We start from the raw sequence: 26,411 nt of genomic DNA on the forward strand, positions 1-26,411 counted from the left end.
GACGCGCGGGTCCCACAAGCGAGATAGCTGAAACCTGGCTCCGGTGTGCAATGGGGTGCTATAAAACCCGTGTACAAAAAAGAGAAATAGCTCTCCGATATGTTTTCTGGTTGTGCCGAGTGTTGTTCGGCGTGCTTTGCGGCGTATCTCTCAACGTGCTGGGAGTTCCTGAAATAATCAGAATGCGGAGCAAAACGTCGGACGTCGTGCTGAAAACTACGCGATGTAACCTCAGAAACAGATGAGAGAGCTATACGGTACAACTGTGAAAACTTACGGAGTAGTGATGTAGAATATATTATTTTGTTTATTTTCCCCCGAGTGCACCTTGTGGTATGGGACAATAAGCTAGGAATATAACACAGGTACCAGACACGCACAGGGCTTTTAGTGACATGCTTGCCTGCAAGCCCCCCTGTGATGAAGACTTTTACAGTACCGTATGTACGTGCGTATGTTTAACGTCTTTCGCAAGGTACGGAGGTGCGGGGGAAGGACAACAAACTAAATAATAATTTACATTGATTTGTAAGGCGCCTTCCACTAATGTCTCAATGCGCACCAATCCAACGTACCTGGGAGAGGGGACACTCCTTGGCAAGGGCGCTCTGGTTCATCTCCCGGAGGAGTTCTCGAAGTGCGTTCCGGACGGTCGTGTGGGTCCACTGCTCCGAAGGAAGATCCTCCAGTCGAGAGCAACTGCACGCGCAACCAGCACGACGCAAAGACAAAGACCCCCCCCCATGTAGCCGTAACGGATTGTTGGGGCAAATGCTGCTAGCAAGCAGCTATGTCACTTAATACCAAGCCCAGCTGCCTTTGTCACCATCCCCCACCGCATCAGGTACTCTTTAAGTATGAGTAGACCTAGTGGAGGCCTGGGATTAGTTCATATATTCACCACTGATGCTAGCCATGGCCAGGGACTTGACTCAAGTTGCCGGGGGGTGCGTAGCGCAGTGTGCCAACTACAATAGTACCGCTCCCCACACAAACACAAGACAAAGATCCCTCATATAGCCTTAACAGACTGCAGGAACAAGTGCTGTTAGCGAGCACCTACAAAGGCCGGCATGTTATACGAGGGAGGTGAGTGGCCAGCACAACGCCCGGCCGCTTTTGGCTCCCTAATGTCGATGTTTACACACCGCACTATGTACTCATTTTGAGGCTGAGTCGACCTAACATACAAATACAAAGACATACACACAGACACGTACACGCACACACATGGACGCACGCAATAATGTCGCTAAAAAGTCACCAACAGATTAGTAATGAAGCTCTGAAAGTTACAAAAATAATTAAATGCATGACTATTTGAAGCTCACATGCCAATTATATGCACGTTACCAGAAATATCAGACTATTTTATACAATTAATTTCAACCTGGCAGGCGATACGCAAGTATCCATCTATGCACTTATCTTCCAAGTATAGACAATGAGGATGTATGCGTTTTAAATGTATACCAATGTTCTCACTTGAATAATTTTCCTTGGTAAGTGCCCTCATATTAAAACTACGGTGTGCCTTGCAATAAGACTTTAAAATGAAATGGTGTACTTTTTTTCATCGGAAAACACGATCAGAATGTTTAATTTGTACGTCCCATGGTATATAAATAAACAGGCCCGGTACTGTCATTATTAATTGACGTCCTTTAAATGGACGATGAGTCTGTTGGGGCTTGTTACCCTTTTATAGTGGCGAACTAGGTGACTGTAACTAACTATTTCAATTATATATTACCAGGTAAGGCACACTGAGCTGTTTTTCAGAAGCGACTTGGTCACAAAATGACAGCTCAACGAAGTGGCTTATCATCGTGTGGAAATGTATAGCAGGCAAATACTCTAAAGGCGCGTTGATTGTAAATGTGGAGGGGAAAACTGGAGGACCCAGAGAAAAATCCACGCGACCACGGGAAGAGAGACACGCAAATTCCAACTATACAGGCGTCAGGGTTGGGATCGAACTCATGACCTCCTGCATACCAAGTGATATGTTAACATCTCACCACTGTGATGCCCTATAATGAATGAAAAAACGGTTCTGTTCCATCCGCTTTTCAAAACGAACGGCTCACCATATTCTGAGAATACTTTCGCCATACGTAATGTATAACATTCGTCGTTGGATGCACATTTCATACTACATACACACTCATACAACAATGACCAGCGTCCACTTGACGTATTCGGCAATAGCGCTGCCTTAAGTGGAAACAGATATATACTGGACAACGTTTATTGGGTGATGGCGCTTAATTGTAACACACGTGTACTGTTTGTGCCATGAAGAAGCACCCTTGCACAAAACGTCGCCTGTTATGTGATTTCTCCTTTGAAGGCCACAGTCCTTGTTGCCAATGCAGTGTCACCAAAGACGGAAAGCAACGGGAGCCGGTGCTTTAAGCGAGGTGTCCGTAATGGTCCTCCACACTGTTGAATTAACTCAAGTTCGCATTGCCGTGGGACATCGCGGGCGATCGCATATGTCAGCACAACTCTATTGTGCATCTCCACGTAAAAAATGTCCATCCGCCTATTGGCTTTGCACACGAATCCCATATTATCAAGCAGCACTTGTTATAGCAAGCAGACCGGACCCGTTTTGACCTTCTGCATTTCATCAGCAGAGTCAGGCTTGTTAAACACATGCTGCTCAGCTGCCAGATGCTTTTTTTTCCATAGCTTACACGAAATGCACTCGCCAATAACATCTGATCATCGAACAGCATGCGTTTAAAAAGGCTGATTCGCATAGCATTGTAACACCGATCTGTAAAATACTCAATGAATGACGCGTAAAAGAACGCAGAGGAATAATTTAGTCTGCTTTGAATGATTTATGCTATGTGCTTGTGCAGACATTACAGTTACTTTGTATCAGCGTCAGAAACCAATCAGAACTGTTTTCAGGTGAAATAAGGAATCAAATACAGCACCCCAAGGTGTAGCCTATGATTATCACTACATCCCAGCTCCAATTAAGTTGCGGTTTTCTGCTTCAACAGTTATTGGTTCAACACTTGGCTTAGGTGCTGACCTGGATCAAGGCTTTCCCCGGCATGCTTAATCTTAACAAGAGCACATAAAAAGCACTGCAGTGTGTGACGTACCACAATGTTAGCACAATTTCAAAAGGTTGTAATCGTGAGCGTCGGTCTATAGATATAAAGCAACTAAATATAAAAATCTACGTGTATCTATTTTATCTCCATATATATAAAAGGGAAAGTTGTGAATGTGTGTGTCTGTTCAAAATGTTTAGCGTACTTCCCGACATGCAACACACTTGAAATTTGCCATGTGGGTACTTTCCAGACTGAACACCATGCGAAAATTTCTAAAAATATACTTTTTTTTTTAGGGGGGGGGGGTAGCTCAATAATACATATATTGTTTGCACGGCAAGTGAGCTGTGACGTCAAATCTGTCACGTGGCCCGCGCACGTGGAAGCGTAACGCATTGTAGTGTAGTGGTTAGCGCGCTGCGCTACGAACCCGGCTACCCGAGTTCGATTCCCGCTCACGGCCTGGGCGTCCCCTAGGTCGACTCAGCCTCAAACGAGTAACTGGTGTGGTGTGTGAGCATCGCCACTGGGGAGACAAAGGCGGCCGGGCGTGGTGAATCCAAGTCCCGGGCAAAGCCGGGCAGTACAGCTAGTTACTTATATTCGCCACAATGACACGGATTATTATTTTGCGTAATTCTCAAAAATTGCTCACAATAAGGGTTTTTGGGTTAGATCACGTAGATATAAATGTGTCGTGAGCCCACCACCACCCGGCACAGTCAATTAGTAAGGTTTGTCACGTAAACAAACGTGCCAATTTGTTACTACATCAGCACACTGGTGTGTTGAAGAGTAAACCCACAACATTTACAATGTGTTGTTTACATGACAAACCTTACTAATTGGCTCTGTCGGTGGTGGTGGGTTAACGACGTATTTATATTTACGTGATCTAACCCAAACACCTTTATTACTACTATAATGAGCCAAGAATGTCTGTTTGTGTGTCACGCGCGTGACGTCACTCCACATGCCGCACCCCCCGTCATGAATATTCATGAGTGGGAGGATTTTTACACTCGCGCAGAAGGTCAAGCGGAAATATTTTTTTTCACAATTCGCTTTAAGTTTCACGTTTCTATATTGAAAGTTAATCTAATAAATAATTCTATGCAGCAACAAAGTGGATTTGATGTCTTTATTTATTTCTTCAGCGCTTGAGACAAAAGGCAAGTCTAATTTATGCTTCTACATTATGGTGAAATAGACATTTCTCGTGATTTTCCAGATATTGCATCGATTTCCAATTTATTTCAACCCCAGCGACCGAAAGCAGAAGAGAATAAAGTATCAGAGCAGTGAATTTGAACAAATTGAAGGTCAGTTATATACAGTGCTACAGTGAAATGCAGTGAAGTGTTTGATGACATACTTTCGTGCAAGATTCACTGCCATTAAATTTACACAAGATGATTATACTCTGCTCAATTTTTTCGTAAATATTACAGCTTCCTTCCTATGATGGGCAAAGAAGCTAGTTATGAATAACATTGGTCGTGGAAGTCAACTACGTGTTAAACTTATATTCCTTAAATAATCATCAAATAGAGCAAGTCAATATCCATAAGTATCTTGGGGTCATCTTAGATTCAAAACTGAATTTTCAAGATCACATTGATTATATTGGTAAAAAGACAAAAGTAAAAATTGGTTTTCTGTATCGAGACAAGCACTGCTTCCCCCCTATGCTCCGCTTGGAATTGATAAAAGCTACCGTACTGCCTCTACTTGATTACTGTGACATCGTATATAAATCAGCCCCCAGTACTTTACTGAAGAAGCTTGACTCAATTTATCACTCGGCCTTAAGATTTGCATTGAACTGCCCATATAGGACCCACCACTGCGATCTCTACATTGGGTCAAACTTAACTTCTCTTAATGATCGACGGCTTGTGCATCAGATCTTATTTATTCACGATGTACTTACAAAAAAAATCAGCAGACTACCTGCTGGGTCTTCTCACTGTTTCAAAGAACAAATGTGACCTAAGGTCGTCCCTCATTTACCAGCTTCACATTCCTTTTTGCCGTACAAATACTGGAGGAAGGGCCTTTCTAATGATGCCCCCAGGGTCTGGAATGCTATCACCACTAAACTGCAACTTGGATCACTACCTGTGAGATCTTCACTCAAAACTGCTCTCGAGGAGTTGTACACCCCTAGCTGCCACTGCTATTCAGAATGGCCTGAAATCAAATGTATCATTCCGGATGACCGCTGCAAAGTATGGTCTTGAGTTTTGATTACAGTGTGCTGATCATTAAAGGTGTATTGAAAAATTTAGATTCTGCTACTGATACTCCAGCTGTTATGGAGTGACTCATGCAGCCAACTATGGCTGAAAAGTTTGGTCGTACATGTTACTGTATGTGTATCGTTTATTGTAAAATTTGAATCACAGTTCCTATGATCTCTGTTACATTGTTTTATAGCTTTATTTTGGTGATTTTGAAAACTTTTTGGTTTAGCCATGTTTGTTTTTTGTAGTACATAGTTAGCCTGATAACTTTAATCTACATTGTCTTATGGTTGTTATTGTTTGACTTGCATCCCACTGGGATTTTTTGCACACAGCGTTGAAATACGGTGTTTTTTCTGGAAGACTTTGCTGTTTTTACAGGATTTTTCTGTTGCGTGTAGTCACTTTAAGATGTTTCTTGTTCATGTTTTTGTTTTGTTGCAGTTGCACCCGAGTCAAGAGCCGCATGGCTCACAGGGTTATACCTAATAAATGAAACTGAAAACTCTAATTTCTCGTAGAACTAGAACACATATTTTAGACAGAGCCACCCTGCCTATAACATCTGGCAGTTTCCCAGCATTGATGCAAGCAAGCACGACTTTGCTGATGAGAACCTGTACGTAAAATACCGGTACAGAGTTTGCTTGTACTATACTGTAATTAACCAATGCCTTGTAAAGTCGCACTCTTTACACAGAGAGTTCTTGCCACAAATGAACCACAATATCTTGCTGATCTCGCCAAGGAACATAAACCATCAAGCCAATTCCGGTCATCCTCGCAGAAACTTTTGGGTAGCCATCGAACAAAGTCGGTCACTACACCACACTCTTTCAGATGCGCTTTTACGGTCACCTGGAACGCTCTTCTTTCCGATATTAGGAAGCCACTGGAGCTATGCACTTTTAAATCATCTAGAGTGAAAACGAATTTCTTTGGAACTACTTTTCGTGTTTAGTTTGTTGTCCTTCCCCCGCACCTCCGATTAACATGGTTGGCTACGTATGGTGTGAAAGAAGCTCAACATACATACGTACAATGCTGATGAAATGATGCACTCCCAGACAGCTGTAGGAGCCAATGGTTGCGTAAAAAAATATACTTTTATTGTTTTACGTGGACAGATATAGGAAGGAGTTGTATTGTATGATTTTCTAGTTTCAAAAGGGATCAACCCAACCGCTTTCTATCAGCCACATTTGCCGATATGGTCATAGTGGCTCCAAATCTGACAGATGCCCTTGCAAGGTTTTAAATTGTGGCCATGAACCTGCGCATGTTTTATTTGTGCGGTCATTCTTCAATGTAATAGCATGTGTTCAAAGAAATAATAATTAATTGCTCTACTTTCTTTTTGCATTTGACATATATCCTTGTCTGTTTAGATATTAAGACAATAGTTTGCCTAGATCCATTTCATGTTTCTGTAACACAATTGTACAACGATGAGTTTTCAAGTAATCTGCCAAGCCGGTTTTGCACTTTAGGGGATCAATTATTTGACGTATTTTTTCGTTTGTGCACTATTTTCAAATGTACCAAGGTGACACCGTTGTTTTTGCCCTCATTTCTATTTGCATCATTGCTGTATTTTAATTCATGTTTTTATTTTGTAATTTTGGTGACCCGTGTCGCTCTTGCAATTGAGAACTTCATTCTGGCCTCTTGAGTTATCCTCATCTGGTTAAACAAAATAAACTTGAAAATTGGAAAAACAGGCCTTCTCACATATCACGCCAAAATATCACCACGCCGGTCGGTCGGTGTGGGTTGTGAAGGGAGGCCTCAGCACCAGTTCAGATGTCATTCACCACCTTTACTCTGGCCAGGAATCGAACTTGGGCCACCGGGTTCACAGCATTGTGCGCTAATCACCACGCCGCCACACCATAATCGTTCTTCAACGTACATATTCTACAATAATGCCGGGCCCTGTTGAACAAATCTTTTCTGTAAACAGCGGATTTTATTTACCCGACCACACACAACCTGCTGATCTACTCTGGCAATTGTGCCGTAACTAGGTTGATATGAAAAAAAACGAATGTTCAAATGCACGACGCAGTTTGCGAAGTAAAAAGAATGTGCATATGAAGGAGTTAATGGAGAAGGCAATCCGATGACAACAGATTGGTCTCCGCCCTGGCACCCATCCTCCTCATTACCTGTTAGCACATCCCAGCAGCTTGAGGTCTGCCATCTTCATGTAAGCACCACTGGCCATCATAAAGCACACATTTAGTAAAATACATCCAGTCTCTCCCTCGCCAAATAAATATATCCAGTGGTATACTTATTATCGCTGCCTACATTTAAATTTTCTGTTTGACTTTTGAAATGATGTTCAGAGCTATTGTTGAGTGGCATTTTCATGACGATTATAGAACGAATTTAACTCTCTACCCAAATTAAGCCGGCTCCAGTTCTGTAGATTTGACAAGCTGCGACCTCGCACTTAATAATTTCCATATCTCATGTAAACAAGCCTCTTGTAGAGATTACGCTATTATCTTTATGGTGGGTGGAAAGAAGTGAAATTTGAATAGTAATAAGTAACATGTGCACAGGATTCCCAACACTTTGTCCCTCCATATCTGCTTCATGGTTAAACAGGTCAATTATTGGCCACTCTGACATTGCAGAAAGGTCCTGACTTATGAGCCAGCATGACCTAAAAAGTAAGTGTTAACTTAAAAGGTAGGTTTTCGTAGGCAGAACTATGTACGATACATATTTGCTTTTGTATAAGGTCACGTGGTAGCTTTATGTAAAAATCCTTGCCGTTAATCCTACACCACCCGACAAGATTGTCACATTTACACTGATATTATTTAAACGTTCCAATATGTTGATTAAATTACGACAGACAAAGTTCCTCACCGGTGGCGTTAGAATTTCCTTGACTGAATTTTAACACCAACGTATGATGACATTTTGCTAAAACTGCTATGAACGTCAGGAGGTAGTGCCTCCAGAAATCAAGTGGATTTCACCAACTGCTAATGTTCCGGTGCTATCAGTGTAAAGAATCGGCACCTGCCTCAGATAAAAGAGTCATTTCCATTCATTCACATATCAGACCTGGATTTCTATAACTTTCAACACATTGATTTATCAGAGTAACAAAGTGCTTACAGGAGTACTGACTGGCACAGCCCACTTTTGTACCCATTGACGTGTAAAGTGGGTGGTCGCGTGCCAACCTGTGCAGGAAGATGCGGAGCGTCGCTGTGTGGAACACGTCCTGCAGCATCTCGCCGATGGTGGCCTCGGGGGAGTTGGTGATACTCTTCAGTGGCACCGGGTTCCAGTTTCCCAGCTTCAAGAGACCTACGGGCGGCATAGCGGCCACGGCGTGTGAGGAGACGTATCGCGTCAGTTGTTTTTTTGGCGTTTCTGTAGCTATTTGCCTTTTTTTAATCATGATATATTTATATGCTCCGCTATATACACGTAATTATACTTTGTATACTTTGTGGAAAGCACTTACCCTTTTCTGACTCCCATTTTAATATATAGTTTGTACTTTCTTTATTTAATTGCAGCGCAGCTCCTTTGTAAATGGTTTTCATTGTTTCTAAAATGTTGATTTTATTTAGGCCTTGGTTTGTGAGAGCATTGCTGTGACAATGATTGTATTATCATCATACCTCATAACATATAAGCTGATTCACAGTAAATGATGTGTGGAAATATAATTGTTTAATGCTGGAATACAAACTACTGTAATGCACTTAAATCCACAACCAAACTTAACGTTGCATTATTAAATGCTCACAGACCCAACCGTACATTTTTTCGGACACAACTGACTTGGTGAGAAAACGCTTAGCAATACAGCAAAACAGAGCAAAGGCGACTAAACAAAATTTATAATGTTTATCCACGCACTGCTTTCCCTATAATTTCTTATGCACCAATTAGGCTGCCGCAGAATTTAACTCGATGCATTATTTATCACCAATGCCATATGTTGACAGGTGTGGCCATACAACCTGATTCTCAGACCAAAGAACTGCATTATCCTGGGGGGTTTGTCACATGCACGGTCCAGCTTTTCAATACCCAGTGCGAGTGAATTCAGCAGGGCTGTGAATAAACATATACTCAACGATGACCATGCAAAACTGGTAACAGAAATTGTTATGGATGGCACACTTAACTCACTCCGTAACATTACTAAAGCAACTAAACATTCTGACCTTTGTCATAGTTCTGGCATATGTGTTGAGTCTTTGGCAAGTACTCCGCATAATGAGTATGCCTGCAATGATTAATCACAGCTAATAGTTCAATACGTATAATTACCAATGCCTCCGTCAGACATAGCGTCAAGCTATGTGACTCCAAACTCATAAGACAGACGTCTAAAAACATTTTAAGGCAAAGGCTACATCACCTTCCAATAAGCGTTGCAAAGAGCTGAGGCTTAATTTTGGCAGTCATGAACACCAGGAGAAATTAGCTTTAACTTTCAGCTGAATTGTTGTGAAGGCTTGGCATGCAGGCTTAACTCTGGAACATCACCACAATGTGCGGTGCTGATGGCTGAGTGGTGGAACAGTGAAGCTTTCAGCTGCTAAATTACAATTTACATTTTTTTTTTACCTACAAGGAGGAAAAAAACTGTTCTAAAATAAGTCAATCGGCGTCATTAGCAATGACTCTTAATGAGGCGTCCGTAGAGAACAATGTGTTAACTATCGTGAACTAAACTCCTCGTGAACACATCAATAGATCCGTGTGAATAAAACAACAGGGGGATTGTTTTAACCATCACTGAGCTGAAATAACAAATAAAGTTTCAACCAACTGACCTTCCTCGGGAAAAAGCTCATCAGTGTCTGTGCTTCACACAGACAAGCAGGCTAGGGAGTGGATTCAGTGGTAGGTAGTTGGGTACTTCTCTTCTGCGTGGGTAGCTGGGTTACGTCTCTCTTGTGAAGGTTCATGGGTTACCTCTGGCTCTGCGAGGGTAGCTGAGTGGTTCTCTCTGTCGGAGCAGCTGAGTTACCTCTCACTCTGCGAGGGTAGCTGAACAGCTCTCTCTCTCTGTTGGAGCAGCTGAGTTACCTCTCATTCTGCGAGGGTAGCTGAACAGCTCTCTCTCTCTCTCTGTCAGGGCAACTGGGTTACCTCTCACTCCGCAAGGGCAGCTGAATAACTCTCTCTGTTGTTGCAACTGAAGAGCTCTCTCTCTCTCGTAGTTACCTCTCGCCTGAGCGGCCGAGCTGTGCGAGTATCCCAGCGAGAGCAGCGCCGTCTCCACCAGCTGGTTGAAGAGCACGTCGCGTCGCAGAAGCACGAAGTCAGCGTGCTCCTCCTTGCCGTCCAGGTCCATGGGACTCTCGCCCTGCTCCACGACGCAGAACACGGGGATGGAGCGGCCTAGGCGAGGGGCCGTGAGCACGCACACACAGAGAGAGACGGGGGATGGGGAGGCAGAGCGAGGGAATGTGTGGGATGTCGGCGAGGATGGACGGTGCGGTGCGCGCCCATGGCAAGTGAATTTTAATCTTCGCGCTCGCGTCCAGCGAACATCAAAGTAGATTTCGCAATGAAGGTTATTTTGGGTAAGATCACGTGACTGCAAATGTGCCGTGAACCCACCGCCACCGTCCGACGCAGCCGGTGCAACAATTCGGTTTGCATTCCGTTCAGCATCCTGCAACTGGCCAGAGCGGTGAAGTGAGGTCAAACCACCCCCAGTTGCCCTCGTGGTGGTTTTCTTTTTCGCTCGGGAAAGTATGGAGCATCGAGGTTCTTTTTTTTTGGGACGGGTCCTGCTCCGTAAATGTCCTCCGAGTCCCCTGGCTAGGTTATTTATTTGCTTTGCATGCGAAAGGGAACCCAGGCAGCCTGAGAAAAGCCACGCGAACGAATGGGGTCACCAATAATCGACATGTGTATGGACGGAAAACGCACACTCCTCGACAACACTGTGGCATCAGGGTATTTAATTGGCTGCGTTTTTTTTTCCCAATGGCCCTTCTTCAGGGCATGTAAACAGGTCACAGAGAGATCGCATGAATACGTGTTGTGGACAGCACGTAACACCGTAGCACCTCATGAGAATTACATTTTTAAAAACGTTTTCTGATGACAACTTTTGAAAAGGGCATATGAATAGTTACCTAATGGCATCTATATAGTACCAAACAAATGTAATAATCAAAAGTATTCCTGAAAAATACTCATTAAAAGTAAAAAAAAATACTACTGGCACAATGCGCTGTATGAATAGGTCAGACATCAATTTGCTCTACTGCCTCTTATAGCTATGTCAGATGGATGTTTCATGTAGGTTCCATATTTATTCGATCCATCAACCCCAATTATATTCCACAACAATCTTGCTTCAATACATGTACACTTTGAGGACAATAATCATAGCAGTTTCTTACGTTTGGCGATTTTTCTTACATCATGAAGTCGAACACTCTTTATTCGCAGGGAATAAAGAGTGAGACTGTATCTATAAAAACCCACTCAGAAAAGTAAAACTTTTAATTATGAATTAGCATTGATGACAGTATGTTCCAGGAGGAATAGACTGTTAAAACAATAAGGCATGGGGAAATACCGCATTCACATACGCAATGGCAGCATGCAGGAGGCTGACAAATTTTATTTATTCTCGGAGACTTGATCAACTGGTACTGATTTAACAGAGATTGAGTTTTTGCCAATTACGTCACGTACAATTGTATTCCTCCCCCACAGTATCGGCAGCACAGCCACCCTGCCGAGCGAATTGTGTAAACACGAGCAGCCACAAACACTACAACATGGCCAAAGATCACGGACTAAACAAAAAGTGAGACAGAGTTATCAACAATAATCGGAGCAATTGGCGCCATCGATGCTTGATTTCTAAAGCGTAAAAGACGTTTCTCAAGTCATGCATAATGGACCGGTCTGAAAGAAGTGAACGGCATCACGGAATTCACGTGGCCGACATCTCGGGCGACACTGTACTTGTTTAATATTGCGCCATAATCCATGCATCTGTTGGCACAATATGCAGATAATGGCAGAATGGATAATGCGGTTTAAAATGTTGAAGAAAATGCTTGAAATTACTTGAACACAATGGTTCGTGTCATAATTTGGTACAGTTATAAATTGAATACGATTAACTCAACAGCACAAATACACCCCAGCCGTTTGGCACCGTGGTTAAAGCACTTGCCTCACAAGCACACAGCGCTTCGCGAGTTCACTGTGGTCGACTCCTCGGCTCTTTTATCGTCTCACCAGGGTCGGTAAACCGAGTTACTAACGAGCGAGAGCGGTTGTCCTATGCAAGAGACATTTCCTTGGCTGGAAATGTTTACATCTTCACCGATACGCCTCACCAGGAAAGCCGTGAATCCAAACCGTGTCCCCCAAAACCACCGCGAATGGACTCCCAAGACACCAGAAATGGCGTGAGCGGTCCAACATCGGGTGTGCCCAGCTTCGGTCAACTCCATCATCATCATCACTGTTCCATACCTGTCAACCCCTTATCAGTGCCCGACCTTATTACAGACTAATTCAGGCTTTATTGGTCACCCCGTGCCCTTATAAATCTCAAAGTTCATCCTACAAAGTCCCATCATCACAAGGGAGAAACGCAATTGGACAAAAAGATGTTTTGCCCGTGTTGAAACGGCTGTACGCCGTATGGACCTGAAAACTCAAATTTCCCTGCACAAGAATACGGGTAGGCCGTATGCGTTGACAGGTATGGTGTTTAGTACTTAGTGTAACATAACCTGGTCCTTATGGTAAACATTGTAACAACAACACAAAGTACAATTAAATAAACGACCCCCCCTGCCACGGGAGAGAATGGGTTGGGCAAATGTAAAGCGGGGGGGGGGGGGGAGATTGGGGACTGACTGAGCTCACGGAGGCCACGCGAATCTCGGAGCCACGAGGAGCGAGAGAAACGGAACCTCCTCATTTCCGACGGCGCATCGCTCACAATTCTAATCCGGCAGCCCCCACCACCACCACTACCCCACCACGGTTGGAAAGAACGACGAGGAAGAGAGGAGGCTGGCAATGGACCACGCCGGATGACGAGCGTCGTGTCAAGGGAATATCGAGGACACGCTTCGTGCGCGTGTCAAGAGGCCGTGAGATGTGGGAGAGAGAGAGAGAGCTTGGCTGCCAAAAAAAGTAATCGCTCATGCGCCCACGACTGCCATGGTTAAGGGACTGATGATGATGCTGATGCTGCTGCTGCTAGCAAAATGTAAACGCAACATTTTTACGAGTTTACTGGTCTACAATTAGCCCAAAACATGATATTCAGTAGTTATATAATATTTGAATAATGTAATTAGCTGCTCGGTCTTCAATTATCTAGCTGTGATCACGTCGACCTGACGTATATAAATACTTCAATAATGATGGGAGTTGGTTTCGATGAGGAACGCACGTTGCGTGAAAACCGACTATATTCTGCATCTTTAGTCATTTATCCACTGCTGACTTGAAGTCTTCCCACGTCATTGGCATCTCTCGTGGTCCTGTGATGCCACAATCCGTTTCTCTCTCGTGCGCATGAGCTGAACTTATCGCTCTATCTCCATGGTGGGCATCCTCTCAAGCTAATTCCCTCCTTGAGCTGCCATTCTGTAGAGAGTCTTGTCTATTGGTCATAATCCCTGCGAGTGATGTGTGTGGCCTGCCAACGCCTGTTTACTTAGCAGCCAATACGGTGTCTCTAATACTCGTTCTTGATCCGACTATTCCCATTTCTATCTCTGTGCAATTCCCAGCATGCACCTTTCCATACGTCTTTGAGAACTTTTTAGATTGTCAGGTCCATATTGCCAATCAATATGCACTCATTGACACATATCTTCTTTAGGCAAATTGATATGCTGCTTTTCATTATGTAATGTAATTTTTCAAAAGCACACAAAGTGTATAATGAGTTTATATGGAGTAGTGGTGCAGTCATTAGCGCACTAGGCTATGAACCTGGTGGTTCTCTCTTGATTCCTACTCGTGGCTAATCGCAGCTGTGCATGGATATTATCTGTACCAGTCCGGCACCCCTCCACTTCCCAGACCAATACTGACCAGCAATATGATCAAAGAACCCCCAATAACCAACACAGCTTCCATCAATGGATTGTCATAGAGGTTAAACATTTAATATATAGCATGAACAGTATCCACAGTGTACACGGTATTCTAAATTAGGTTGGTGACCCCCATCAGTGGTGTAGACACCAGCTCCATTAACCTGCAGAGTAACTCCACATAGAACCATGAAACTTAAATGTAACATCAGTTACCGACGCAATCTGTTTTCTGGATGTCAAGATTTTTAGGCCCACACTAAACAGTGGAGATCACACGTCTTGGGATGCTTTACAAAGACATATCCAGCTGGTGCTGTTTCAAACCAAATTATAAATTTCAAGACAGGTGGAGCCTCAGAGCCGAGCTACAGTGCAGTAGCTGTGCTTGATGTGTTCTGCATTGCTCCTGTTACAATGCAGTACAATTTTGATGTATCTAATGTCTTTAATCAGTGTGTACTATCTACCAGGACATATAGATCAGAAACGTTGACATTGACAACATTTTTTTACTCTTTACTCTTTGTTTTTTTCGCTAAAGTCACATATAAATAAGAAATCATAAAATAACATAATAGCGTACGACGTTGCAACACAAGCAGCCATCATCAGGTACAGAAGAGCTAAATTTACGAGAGAGAGGAAACACATAACCCCAGATGTATATACAGACACCCAAGTAGGGGGGAACTAACACAGATACAACAGGGGACACAGAGAGAGAAGCATACCAAACAAACAGGGTTTAGCAAAATTTGGAAACCATATAAAGCAACGCAGACGGTCGGTCAAAACACAATTGACGCATAGTCTGGTTGATTACATTTTTTTTTACCAAAACTCAAAAGTGCACAGAGAAGCGTGGACATATTCAATTTTGGAATTACAATGAGAGAAAAAAAAGACTTTGGATTAGAGAATTACAGAGGTTGGAGACTTAATTTTGACTGTGAAGAGAAGTTAAATGGCTTTTGCAGCATTCGTGATTGAGAAGGGATGATAGCCGGTGGTCGAGATTAATGATGGAGTGGCAGCCGAAGGAGGAAATGCGCCTGAGATGATGTCCACCACACAGGTGCTCGGTGGATTGTGAAATGGCAGGACCGTGAGAGATGGCGATAGCTTAGGGAGACCTTCACCCAGCAGCATTCCAGACGGCCACAGAAGCGCATCTGAAAAGCGAGCGATGCAGTAATCGTCTTTGAATTCAAGATTAAATGGTGCAACAATTTTTTTTTGTCCCGTGCTGCTCTGTTTCATACAGGGTGCAACGCGGAGGAAATGAAGTTGCATGTGGCTCATTGGACTATGAACAAAACTTTCTGAGTTTGATTGCCAGAAACAGCTAAGGCCAGTGGCGAGTGATATCTGAACTGGCCCACCGCCTTTACTCACCAGCGTGGTGAAATTACACTTAAACAACCCCCATGACTGACCCGGCATAGGGGTGGACTTTATCGAGCAGTGGATTTACAAGGAGGCTTATTATAATAGTCTTCACTGAAGGTAATGGTTATTGTCTGAATAATTCAAGTTTGAAACACCTTCCCCAATACTCAAATGGCTGGATGTAAAAATTATTATTATTATTATACAATTCATCTTTAACGTATTTATATATTTAGCACTTTGCTTGTGATGCTTTCCGGGCAGTAGAAAGCACCACGATGCGAAATGCAAGTGCAATAAAAAAAATAACTATTAAAAAAGTACAAATATTGAAACACGTTTAAAATTGAAGAAAATATACCCCATTCGTAATGTCCTTTGAATGGTGCGCACTCGTGAAAATACATTGTTAGGGAAGTGATGGCCAGGCAGCGTAGCGTAAACCTTCTACTTTGGGATTAAAATAAACACCACAGTGCTATGTTGTCATAGCTCATGCTGCATATTAGCCACACGTGACATAAATTGGTTGCGTTGTGTTTGCTTTTTTCTAAAACATTTAACATACCTCATAAAATAACCCAAAAACATTATACCCATCTACAGTACATATAAAGCACCCACGATTAGCACGGTTGGCTACGTGTGGTGCGAAAGAAGTTCATCATACATATTTATTATAAGGTAGCATATACATTTGTGATATCTCAGTGTTGCATTCATCTTCCATTTGATATCAATGGTTTCTAGTCAGCAGGTTGGAAGTTTAAAAAAGTGAACATTTTTAAAAGTGAACAATGTCTTGTACTGCTGAGGAATCATTCTATTTTTTTTTTGCAAGCCGAATACCAGTATGAACCACGTGAATTTAATTCACAATTACTGGTTTTATTTTTCACTGTTTTAAAGTGTGCACATTTAATATCATCTGTACTTTGTGTTAAATTACAAAGTATCTTTTAAATTAGAGCGTGCGTAAGTGCATGTGTATGTATGATATCATGAGAATAATTAAGTACAAATGTTGTCAATGGATCTTTTAAAATGAACCTTGAAGCTGATTTCCTTTTAAATCCTGTTTAAAAAAAAAAAACCTCCAAGATAAAATTAAAGCAAACAAATAATAGCAGGATTTCATTAAAATTAATTTAAATTCCACATTGTCTGTGATGTTTTCAAAGTTTTCAAATACCGGAGAGCTTGCACGGTCGTAACGTTTGAAAAAAATTTAAACTACCAAGCAAATGTCACAGGTGCGTTTTGACACTGCAGCGCATTTCAAATATGCACTTACAATGCGGAGTGTTCTCTCGGTGTCTCTGTGTGTGTACGCGCGCACGGCGTTGAGATGCAGTGTTGTGCTGCGCCTAAGCCTGTTTACATCTCCAGGAGGCGTTGCTGGATTTTACTGCATCGAGCTGGCATTAATGCATGGGCATGCAATCTGCACCAAATGCTCATTTTGCACGACCAATTAGCAGACGTTTCAACATTCTCGGTGCAAAATAAAACATTTTTAAACGACAAAATTGTAATTGACAGAGCTTATCTGCATTGGGCATTTTACTTGACTCAAAATTAATTTGTTCCAGCTGAAATAAGTGTGAATTCCAATATGTCTTAGTCACATTGTTTAACGTTTTTTTCTTCACTTAAAATTGGACACGATGCCAACTCGCCCGTACTAATAGAAACATTACTTTTTGTTGGAGCTTTGCAACTATGAGAGCGTGCAAATAATACACAAGATTTACAGGCAAAAAAAGCAAAATCACATTGCTTTCATGCATTAGAAAATTGTAAACTAATGTTGTTTAAATATGCTATTTGATTAAATGATCAGTTTGTTTTTAAAAAGAATCAATGTGCATTGCCAGATTCCCAGACTCAATTCTAAGGCAATTTTAGTGAGCTTTTGTGCGTCTGTTCATTACAGGGGACAACCAAATTCTTTTTCAAAGATAACATAAAAAGTTGTATACAAAAAAATCTAAAATATTGGGCACATCTGATCTCTGTGTCCGAATGAAATTAGTACACCATGCATTACTATATTCAAAATATTTGTACATACTTTCAAACAAAAATATTTACCATTACTCGAACGTATAATTGTAATGTTAAAAAAATTATAGAAAAAGGAATATAATTCCCTAATATTGAATTGTGTTGCCAATTATGAAACAAATTGAAAATAACACAGTATTGTAAGTAATCCTCTCACAAACCAAAGAACAACTACGTTTGACTTTATAAATATATATTCATTATACTAATTTTAGATTTATACATTTCACGCCTCGCTTTTTTTCAACTGCACAATGATTTCTCAAAATCATCTCAATTTTTGAACCGCATTTACAAAACTGTGTAAATTTCAAATTTAAATATACAGTGTGTGTTTTTAATTAGTTGTCATAAGTTAAGAATATTGCCTCTTTGATAGTGTACAGAATGTGAATGCTGCCCAATGGATGTAGGATTAATATTAGCAGTGGGGATTGTCAAATGGTATAATAGTCTCCACCCACCCGCACCCCAATTAGTGCAGAAGGCTATGGGGTGGCACACTTTGTCTGGTCCACAGCGGAAGCCTTCGTGTATAAACTTGCTTCCCGCGCGCACAAATATGTACATACTTGCAATTGGATCATTGTTCAGATTATTATTTTTAATCTCTCGCCTCTCTTCAAATTATAACCTGTCAGCGAATTGGTGCCCTTTCCTCGCTCCCAACACAGCCAATTGAGAGCACTAATAAGCAAGTCGGAAATATTTCAACCATCGCTACTTCAATTCCCCACACAAGGGACCAATCAGCATTGCCAGAGGATTATACCGATTGCGTATGGTCATGGATAGACTCATCTTATTTCCAGATTTTCTGCATTCATAATGTGTCCTCTGAGTCTTTCCTACCCCAACGATTAACTAAAAAACCCCTAGATCTTGAATGAAAACTCATATTAAGGGCCATATGCTCACGCTAGCTTTTACAAATGAAACAAAATCTTCCCACCAAGACATTAATACAAATGAGCCATTAGTTTAAATGACCATTTATTTAATGCACATGCTTGGACAGATGATTGAAAGTGTAACTATTCGCACTCTAAGTTACCCCAGTATAATGTGTTATTGTCTCTGGTCGTTACATTTTCTTAATTGCGTCAAATACTTCCGAGATAATTTTAAAAGAAAATATAAGCAATTAACGAACATATTTATTCCACTACTTTGAACATAAATCATTCATAAGTAGATATTGAAAACGTGTACAATGATATCTTTTATGGGACCAATTAATTTAATACATCTTCATAAATATCAAAACTAAAATAAGCACTGTTACCATTTTTTTTTAAAACAACATTGTATGAAAACCCCATCAAAGGCTATTTGGTATGTGGAAAGTACATTATGAATACATAATTATATACTTGAGTGATACAATTCCCCTAACCTCCCATAGAAGAGGTATTTTGAGTCTCAAATTGATGTAATTTGGTGAAAATATAGTATACGGTATCTAATTCGCCACTTCAATATGTATAGCTATTATTCCTTGTTAAAAACTCAATTGTTTGGAACAACAATATTGCATACTTATTTTTGTTATTTTTATATATATAAAACATATTATTCTTACATCACCGTTTTAAAACATGATTTCAATGTAATGTCTTAATTACAAAAGTAATGTTGTCGTACACAACCAAGAATAAGTAACGTTTAAACAAAAACGAGTAGAAAGACTTCCACTAAACTTAAAAAAGCCAATACTGTGATTTAAAGATGTGCCTGTTCATGTTCTTTGCATTCAGAAATACAGTACCATTCTTCTTCTAGCAAATGCAGGAAATGTAAGTATGAATTAAGTAACAAATAAATGCTCAACTAGGAATATAACTCTATATATTGGCTGACAGGTGGTTTTCAGCTATAATATTGGGTTTACTTCATGAAAACATTTCAGCTGCTGAAGAGACCTCCAAGTATATGAAGAAATGGCAGTGACGGGAGAGCGTGTCGTAGAGGATGACCCACACGAAGATCGAATGCCAAGCTTTAGGATAACGTGGGGAGCCGGGTGGACTGCAGTACAGGGCACGGAGGTGATGCAGGTAATTAATCGGCAATTGCTGACAATGGGCATGCCTAATGAATAGGGGTGCCGGGGTGACGAGATGTTAACTACCTCGCCTGGTATACAGCAGATTGAGGCTTTCATATCGACCGTCACGGCTGTAGTTTGTACGTTCCTCTCGTAGCCGCGTGAATTTTTCTGAGTCGGGTCACTTACGATAAAAAAAATAATAATAGAGCCTCTCGTCTACAGCAACCCGAAAGACATTGCCACTGTCAGCGCCTTGGGTCGTATACTACAAAACCGTGAGAAAATATCCGTTTCGAGCGAAACGTTTTCAGCGTTAGTTCTAAGGTCATTGTCCCTTCACAGAGGCCGCTTCTGCGAATGTGTATCGTCACTGGCGATACATGGATCGCACTAAGTAAAGGTTTGAAACTCTGTGTCACAAAGGAAAGTGATACTCCAAACTTCAGTTGGTATACATAGGACAGTGTTACAGTTAGTTAAAAGTGTACTAATGTTTTAATATTGAGATTTTAACTATTAATGAGGAAAGGCCTTCAGATGACCATAATAATAACACATATAGTCCTAATAGTATGGGCTACTTCAGGCTCATGTAGCAGTATAAAGAAGCACCGTCAAATAGCCCCCATTAACTGCACATAATGTTTAGGCCCTCATTCAGCAGTCGATTGCCATAAGGGCTGTACATAAACATTTAAGTTACCCTCCTGACAGTGTTACAATTAGTGAAAAATTATCACGTGGTTAGTCATGGTGGCACCATGCTGGTGAGCCATGTAATTAAATGCGTATGCATTTACTTGCAAAGGTGTCGACATACGTACGCATAACGTACAGGCACAGTGTATATACGCTATAAGCAAAGCAGACATATGTGGAAAATTGCACGGACTGTTGGGAAAACTAGAGTGAAACTTCCGTACATCATGACACGAACGACTTAATCCGGCAAGCTCACAAGGGACCATTAGTACACTTACAAATATAATGTAACTGTCATGGGTCATACAAACATGTCAAATTGTATCCATGTCATTGGCACACAATGGGCTACTGGTACAAACCAAGCCATAGAGTTTGACAGTTACTTTGCAGTAAAGTGTGTGCTTTCACAGTGCCTTCCAGAATTTCCAAGGGCGGAGGTGCGATCAAACCGCTGAGCCCTGGCGATGCACTGGCTCTGCATACTGTGCACATATCACTCTAGGTTATCCGGCGACGATTCATCATTCAAATATTTACAAACTAGCCACCCAATCGGCACGTTTTGGAGCACTAGCTGTATCACGATAGTTTTCTCTCTAAATATGTGCGACGGTCACGCACTGGCCCGCGAGGGCGATTCTCACTCCTCGAACACACTTCACGAGAAACGTGCTCTAATTGTAGCATCCACAACAGATGCACGGCCGTATCGGTGTCGGCACCGGCCTCACGGCCGGTGCCGATTTAACGACAGTTTACATGAAACGTAAATAAAACCCAGCACCTTTCGTGGCGCAGCGGTGAGTACGCTGCTGCAAGGCGGCCGGTAGACGTCGAGTAACCCCGAGGTCCACATTTGCCGCTCGTGACCCTCGCAAACTCGATCGGATCGCAATTGTCCCATTGCACGTCTCTCAGTTTTTTTTTAGTAGGGGTTTCACGGTTCTCCTTTATAGCCCGCGGAAATAAATGCTCACATTGCACGCATGATTAGCATGGTTGGCTACGTATGGTGCGAAAGAAGTTCAACATGCATGCATTGTATTGTTATTGGGCCACTATAATTGTTTTAAATCCCATGAAGCTGATCGAATACATTTAACCCAATCCCAACGTGGGCACCGGAGACATTTTATCGCCGTCCTGTGCACGGATGACACTAAGTGAAGAGAAAGAGAATAAACACTCCCGTAAGTGAATGCGGCGCTAGCGACACGTGTGAAAATTCTGCAGCCGATCCTCCTTTTTTTGGCTGAGTCAACCTGAAATATGTCCTCGCCACGTGTGGACACCCGATTGTCGACGATGTGAGAGAGCGGCCAGAAAATTAAATCAACGTCGCAGGAATTGAAGTGCAGCGCGCTGACCACTCTGTCCGTCCGCAACGCGCAGGGCGAACGCACGCTTAAACGCGCGCTCAACGCGCACACGCATTGCCCACTTGAAATTTACTTTATTGTGCCGTCGACACCCGGCGTCGTTCGTCTGGACACACAGTCTCATAAGTTGCCATTCATCCAGCCATACGCGAGAGAGAGAAAAAACGTTAGTCCGTTGTTGGTGAAGCCACAAGCTTGTGACAGAACCAAATTAGCGTCTGCGGTAGTATGTGTGCCTGCGAGCGATGCGTGCGTACGTGCGTGCGCGTGCACGTACAGACGGGCTTACTGCATTTGGCCATGGCCCAGGTGGACAGCCTGGCTCTGGACTCGGCGAGTTGGTTGCCCGCGCCGCCGTTCTGCTCCGGCCGGGCCAGCTTGCTGGGAGGGTGGTCCCTCGCCACGTCGCCGGGACTGGCGCAGAACTCACGGAGCCCCTGAGTGGCCCACGACTCCTCTCCTTTATTCATCCCCTGCTGGATCACACGCGGCGATCACTCGCGAAACCCGCGGGCTGGGTTAGCCCAGTGCACAATGATGCTCGGCAGGAAGTGGGAGCACTCAAATATTAACGCAGCGAGATTATAATGGTGGTTTGCAGACATAATGTGGAATGATGGAAATCAGAATTGCGGCTTACAAGATTTCAGCTGTTTTAAATGTCTACATGCATATCAAAATATCAGTACACACTGCCTTAATATTATACAACAGGACTGTAAGGCATCACATCACCCGTACGCGATATTGTCAAAATATTTGAACGTGTTAAAAACGAACCATTACGTTAGTCACTTTTTTATCGTGATAAAAAAACACGCGTTGCAGATTAAACAACAAAAAATGTAGAATGCCATTTACGATGCACATTTTATTTAAACGGCATTTTCAATGTAACACATTTTTTAAAAAAAATACCTTAATTTTGAGAACTGAATTTAAGTGACAGTTCTTTTTTACCATCTTTGCTTGATGGATATCTTCGTCGAAGCCACAGTGTGTCCCTCTAAGTGTGCGACCCCTTCGCTTTGAAGCCCATTTCAAGTAAAAAAAATAAAACCAGCATGAAACTTATTATCGAGACTACCGGCCCTATTTATCTCGTGCTTACCTTTACACTGCAATTTGAACTTTAAGTCATTAAAATTATACACCTCACTATATCGCTGCATTGACCAAGACACAACGAGTATTATTACCGTTACTACGGTATTGTGAAAACGTCTTCAAAGTTACGCAGGAAATATTGAAACTCAAGGTGCTGACGGGGAAACACTGTGCAGGTGGCTAGGCACTGGTTGCAGTACCTGACACGTGAATTGAAAGCCACACTACCCCACGGAGAAACTTAAGGAGATTGCAGTTTACGGAGTCTACCTGAAATCAATAACGGCTTGGGATAATTAACAACCTGAAACATTACAACTTTGAATTGCTGAAAGTTGCCTTAACTGTGAATAAGTAACGCTCCAGCATTCCAACAAAAGAAATATTTAATCTACGAAACAAATTCACCAAGTGTCCTCAAACAAATGCTATGTTTTGTGGTTGGAAGTAATGGTCAAGTTACTTTAAGCGGTACTGAAAAACATACCACATACACAGAGACAACACGTGGACACCAGGCACGGGCACGACATAGAGACAGGTCTCACGCAAGTGTAAACCAGGCGGAGCGGTGAGTTGCAAATATGCGACTCTGCTCTCTATAACGCGTTCCCTGCACAGACACGGCTTGAGCACAGAACACGTAGACAGCGTACCGGGAGACAAGATATACAGGGAGACAGACAACAGAGAGGCATGCGGGTAGCAGAGACAGCGTAAACACTGGGGCAGGAGACATAAAAGACGTCATCATTGGCGAAACACACATACACAAGATCGACGCCTTGTGCTGCCGACACTTGCTACCACACAGACAAGTTCGTGACAGACGCGCGAGCGACACGTAGACAATAAAAACTCCGAAACAAGCGACATGACATGAGCAAAAAGGCAACAGGCAAGAGAGGGTGGTAAGCGGCAGGAAAACAACACAAAGGAGTTCTTGAGACGAGACAAACACACAGAGTGATTGGTGTAGGGACAAAAGAAGCGTCATGGGGGTATGACGGGAAATAATACTACGAGTTAAGAGACAACGTCGCACAAACGCAAAACATGGTGCGACGTTACTCCGGGCCACACAATAGCAGCCAACACGACAACCACACACACACACGCGCAAGACACAGACGTACAGACATGTGGGAGCCACGGACACTCGGGAGACGCGGAGACCAGACGGGGAACCGAGCCCCAGGGGGTCCCAGGTGCACCGCTGCCCGATCCCCGTCGTCGCCCGAACAAAGAGCGCAGCAGAGAACGCGCGGCGCGCTACAAGGGGGAGCAGCGCCCCCCCCCCCACCACCACCACCCCTCTCTCTCTCTCTTGCCCGTACTCACCGCCTCGTGTGCTCCTCTTCCCCGCACTTTTAATCTCTCCCCTCCGAGGACACGCGCGCGGCTTCCCCCACTCGGTCACTGCGCGCCTTCCCGAGCCATGCGCCGCGGTCCTGAACTCCTGCACCACCACCACCCCTCTCCTCTTCGTCTCCACCCACCCCGGCACGGGCGCCCGGCGAACCGCGCGACTCCGCGGGGCCGCCTCTGGGCCTGTCCCCCCCCCCACCAGCTCCCTCTCTCCCACGCTGAAGGCCGGAGAGGAGCCGCTCTGCAGGGATGAGCAGGGATGCGAGGAAGAGGAGGAGGAGGAGGCGGCGGGGAGCCGGTGCTGCTGCTGCTGCCGCCGCTGGCGCTTGCTGCTTGCGGATGGTCCGGCTGCGGGACAGCGCAGAGAGTCCCGCGGTGGTGGGCACAGCACCGAGGCCCCCTGCCGAGTGGGGGTCACGATAAAAGTGGTGGCTCTGGGACTGCGCGTGTCCCCGTCGCGGCCGCGCTGCTAGTAGTAGTGCGCTGCTAGTAGAAGTAGTGCTGTTGCTGCTGCTGCTGCTGCTGTTGTTGCTGCTGCTGTTGCTGTTGTTGTTGTTAATACGGCAGTCACTTTGCGAGTCGCCGCCTGTCACCGAAGATCGGAGGCCACCCGCTCGCAACAGCGACCGTGACAGAAGCACGCAGCGTAAATGGTGGAGGTGGTGGTGGTGGGGGGTGGGAGCAAAACAAAACTAGGAAACGTCAAAAGAGTGCTCGCCTCCTCCCAGGTACTGTGGCGGTTACCTTCGCTCCTTCTCTCCCCCACCCACCCAGCAACACCAACAACAACACGAACGAGAACGCTAACACCGACACGGCCAAGCCGCAAAATGATTAGTTACGGAGACTCATCACGCACGAGTCACGGAGCCGTCACGACATTTTTGTTTTTTTTTCTCGCTTTCACTCAGCCTAGGTAGTTTGACGAGATCCTTGGGTGCGTTGGCTCCTCTCGCTCCGGACACCACCCACCCACACACACCACACGAACACCCTTCAATCCCCTCGGTCGCCCTCTTGTTTAGCGTCCCGGTTCGAGCCTCGGTCCGCCAGGTCTCTCTCTCTCTACTCTAACCTCGGGCTGCGCGTGATGGGGAAGGAAGACGGAGAAGGGAGGAGGAGGAGGTGGTGCCGTAGCTCGCAGAGCGACGGCAACAGCGCTTATCGAGGAGGAGGAGGAAGGAGGAGAGGAAGGGGGGGGGGGCCCGACCGCGCACGAATTTTTAATCAGCTTGATTACTGTGAAGCGGCTCGCATTTATTACAGATAATAATACCACATGATCAAATAATTATATGGCTGGGTGAGCCTCCGGGAGGAGGGGCAGGGGATGGAAGCGAGCGCTGCGAGTGAGCGCTTCGCAAGCCGCTCCCGGCTGTTGTGCGTGAAGCTTCGGACCGGTTATGGTTAATAAGGATTAGCGGGCGAGAACAATGTTTAATTTCACTGACGCGGAAAAGTGTTTTGCGTAACTGGCTTTCGGCTGCGAGAGGGCTGCGGTGGCTCGGGCAACACCACCCGTTCGCCGTGCCACGTTCGGATGACGGTGCCGCACTTTTTCTTGCATGTGATTTGCATAAAATTAGTTAATAATAAACAACACACCTAATGGACGCATGTTGCGACTTCTAAATTATTGATGAGCCTAGGTAAAATTGTCTGTGAGCTGTGCTGAATATTTCATAGGCAGCACCCGTTTCATTTTACAGCTGTCTGCAACATTAGCGAAACCTCCAGAGGTATGAAACACGGCGTTTTGAATAAGAAATGCCACCCTAAATGCGAATAGTGGATGCGCCGAGTAGAACAGGGGGGGGGGGGGGGGCTACAGTATTTATTTAGAGACGGACGCGTGCGTGAACGGGGGGGGGGACGCTTTATGCGTAATTTGTGAGTGCCGAACGAACTCGCGGGCCCCCCCCCAGGAGTCC

General features: G+C 43.8%; 1 protein-coding gene across 2 annotated transcripts in view; it reads right to left on the reverse strand.

The window, feature by feature from the left end:
- The window catches only part of LOC116938471 (DNA-binding protein SATB2-like), a 65,489-nt gene extending 39,332 nt beyond the window's left edge, over window positions 1–26,157 (reverse strand). Inside the window, exons 1-5 of one of the 2 annotated variants that reach the window (XM_032945589.2) lie at window positions 24,454–26,157; window positions 22,283–22,478; window positions 10,541–10,717; window positions 8,533–8,659; window positions 576–699 (exon numbers count right to left, since the gene is read on the reverse strand). In XM_032945589.2, coding sequence (XP_032801480.2) covers window positions 576–699; window positions 8,533–8,659; window positions 10,541–10,717; window positions 22,283–22,475 — 621 coding nt within the window. In that variant the 5' untranslated portion in view covers window positions 22,476–22,478; window positions 24,454–26,157. The remainder of the gene's footprint in view (window positions 1–575; window positions 700–8,532; window positions 8,660–10,540; window positions 10,718–22,282; window positions 22,479–24,453) is intronic. The other variant, XM_032945603.2, reaches the window with a different exon arrangement.
- Window positions 26,158–26,411: the final 254 nt, after the last annotated feature.

The sequence above is a fragment of the Petromyzon marinus genome, chromosome 4 (genome assembly GCF_048934315.1).
Source record: "Petromyzon marinus isolate PM22_M1 ecotype Great Lakes invasive population chromosome 4, UKy_Petmar_22M1.pri1.0, whole genome shotgun sequence".
NCBI lineage: Eukaryota > Metazoa > Chordata > Hyperoartia > Petromyzontiformes > Petromyzontidae > Petromyzon > Petromyzon marinus.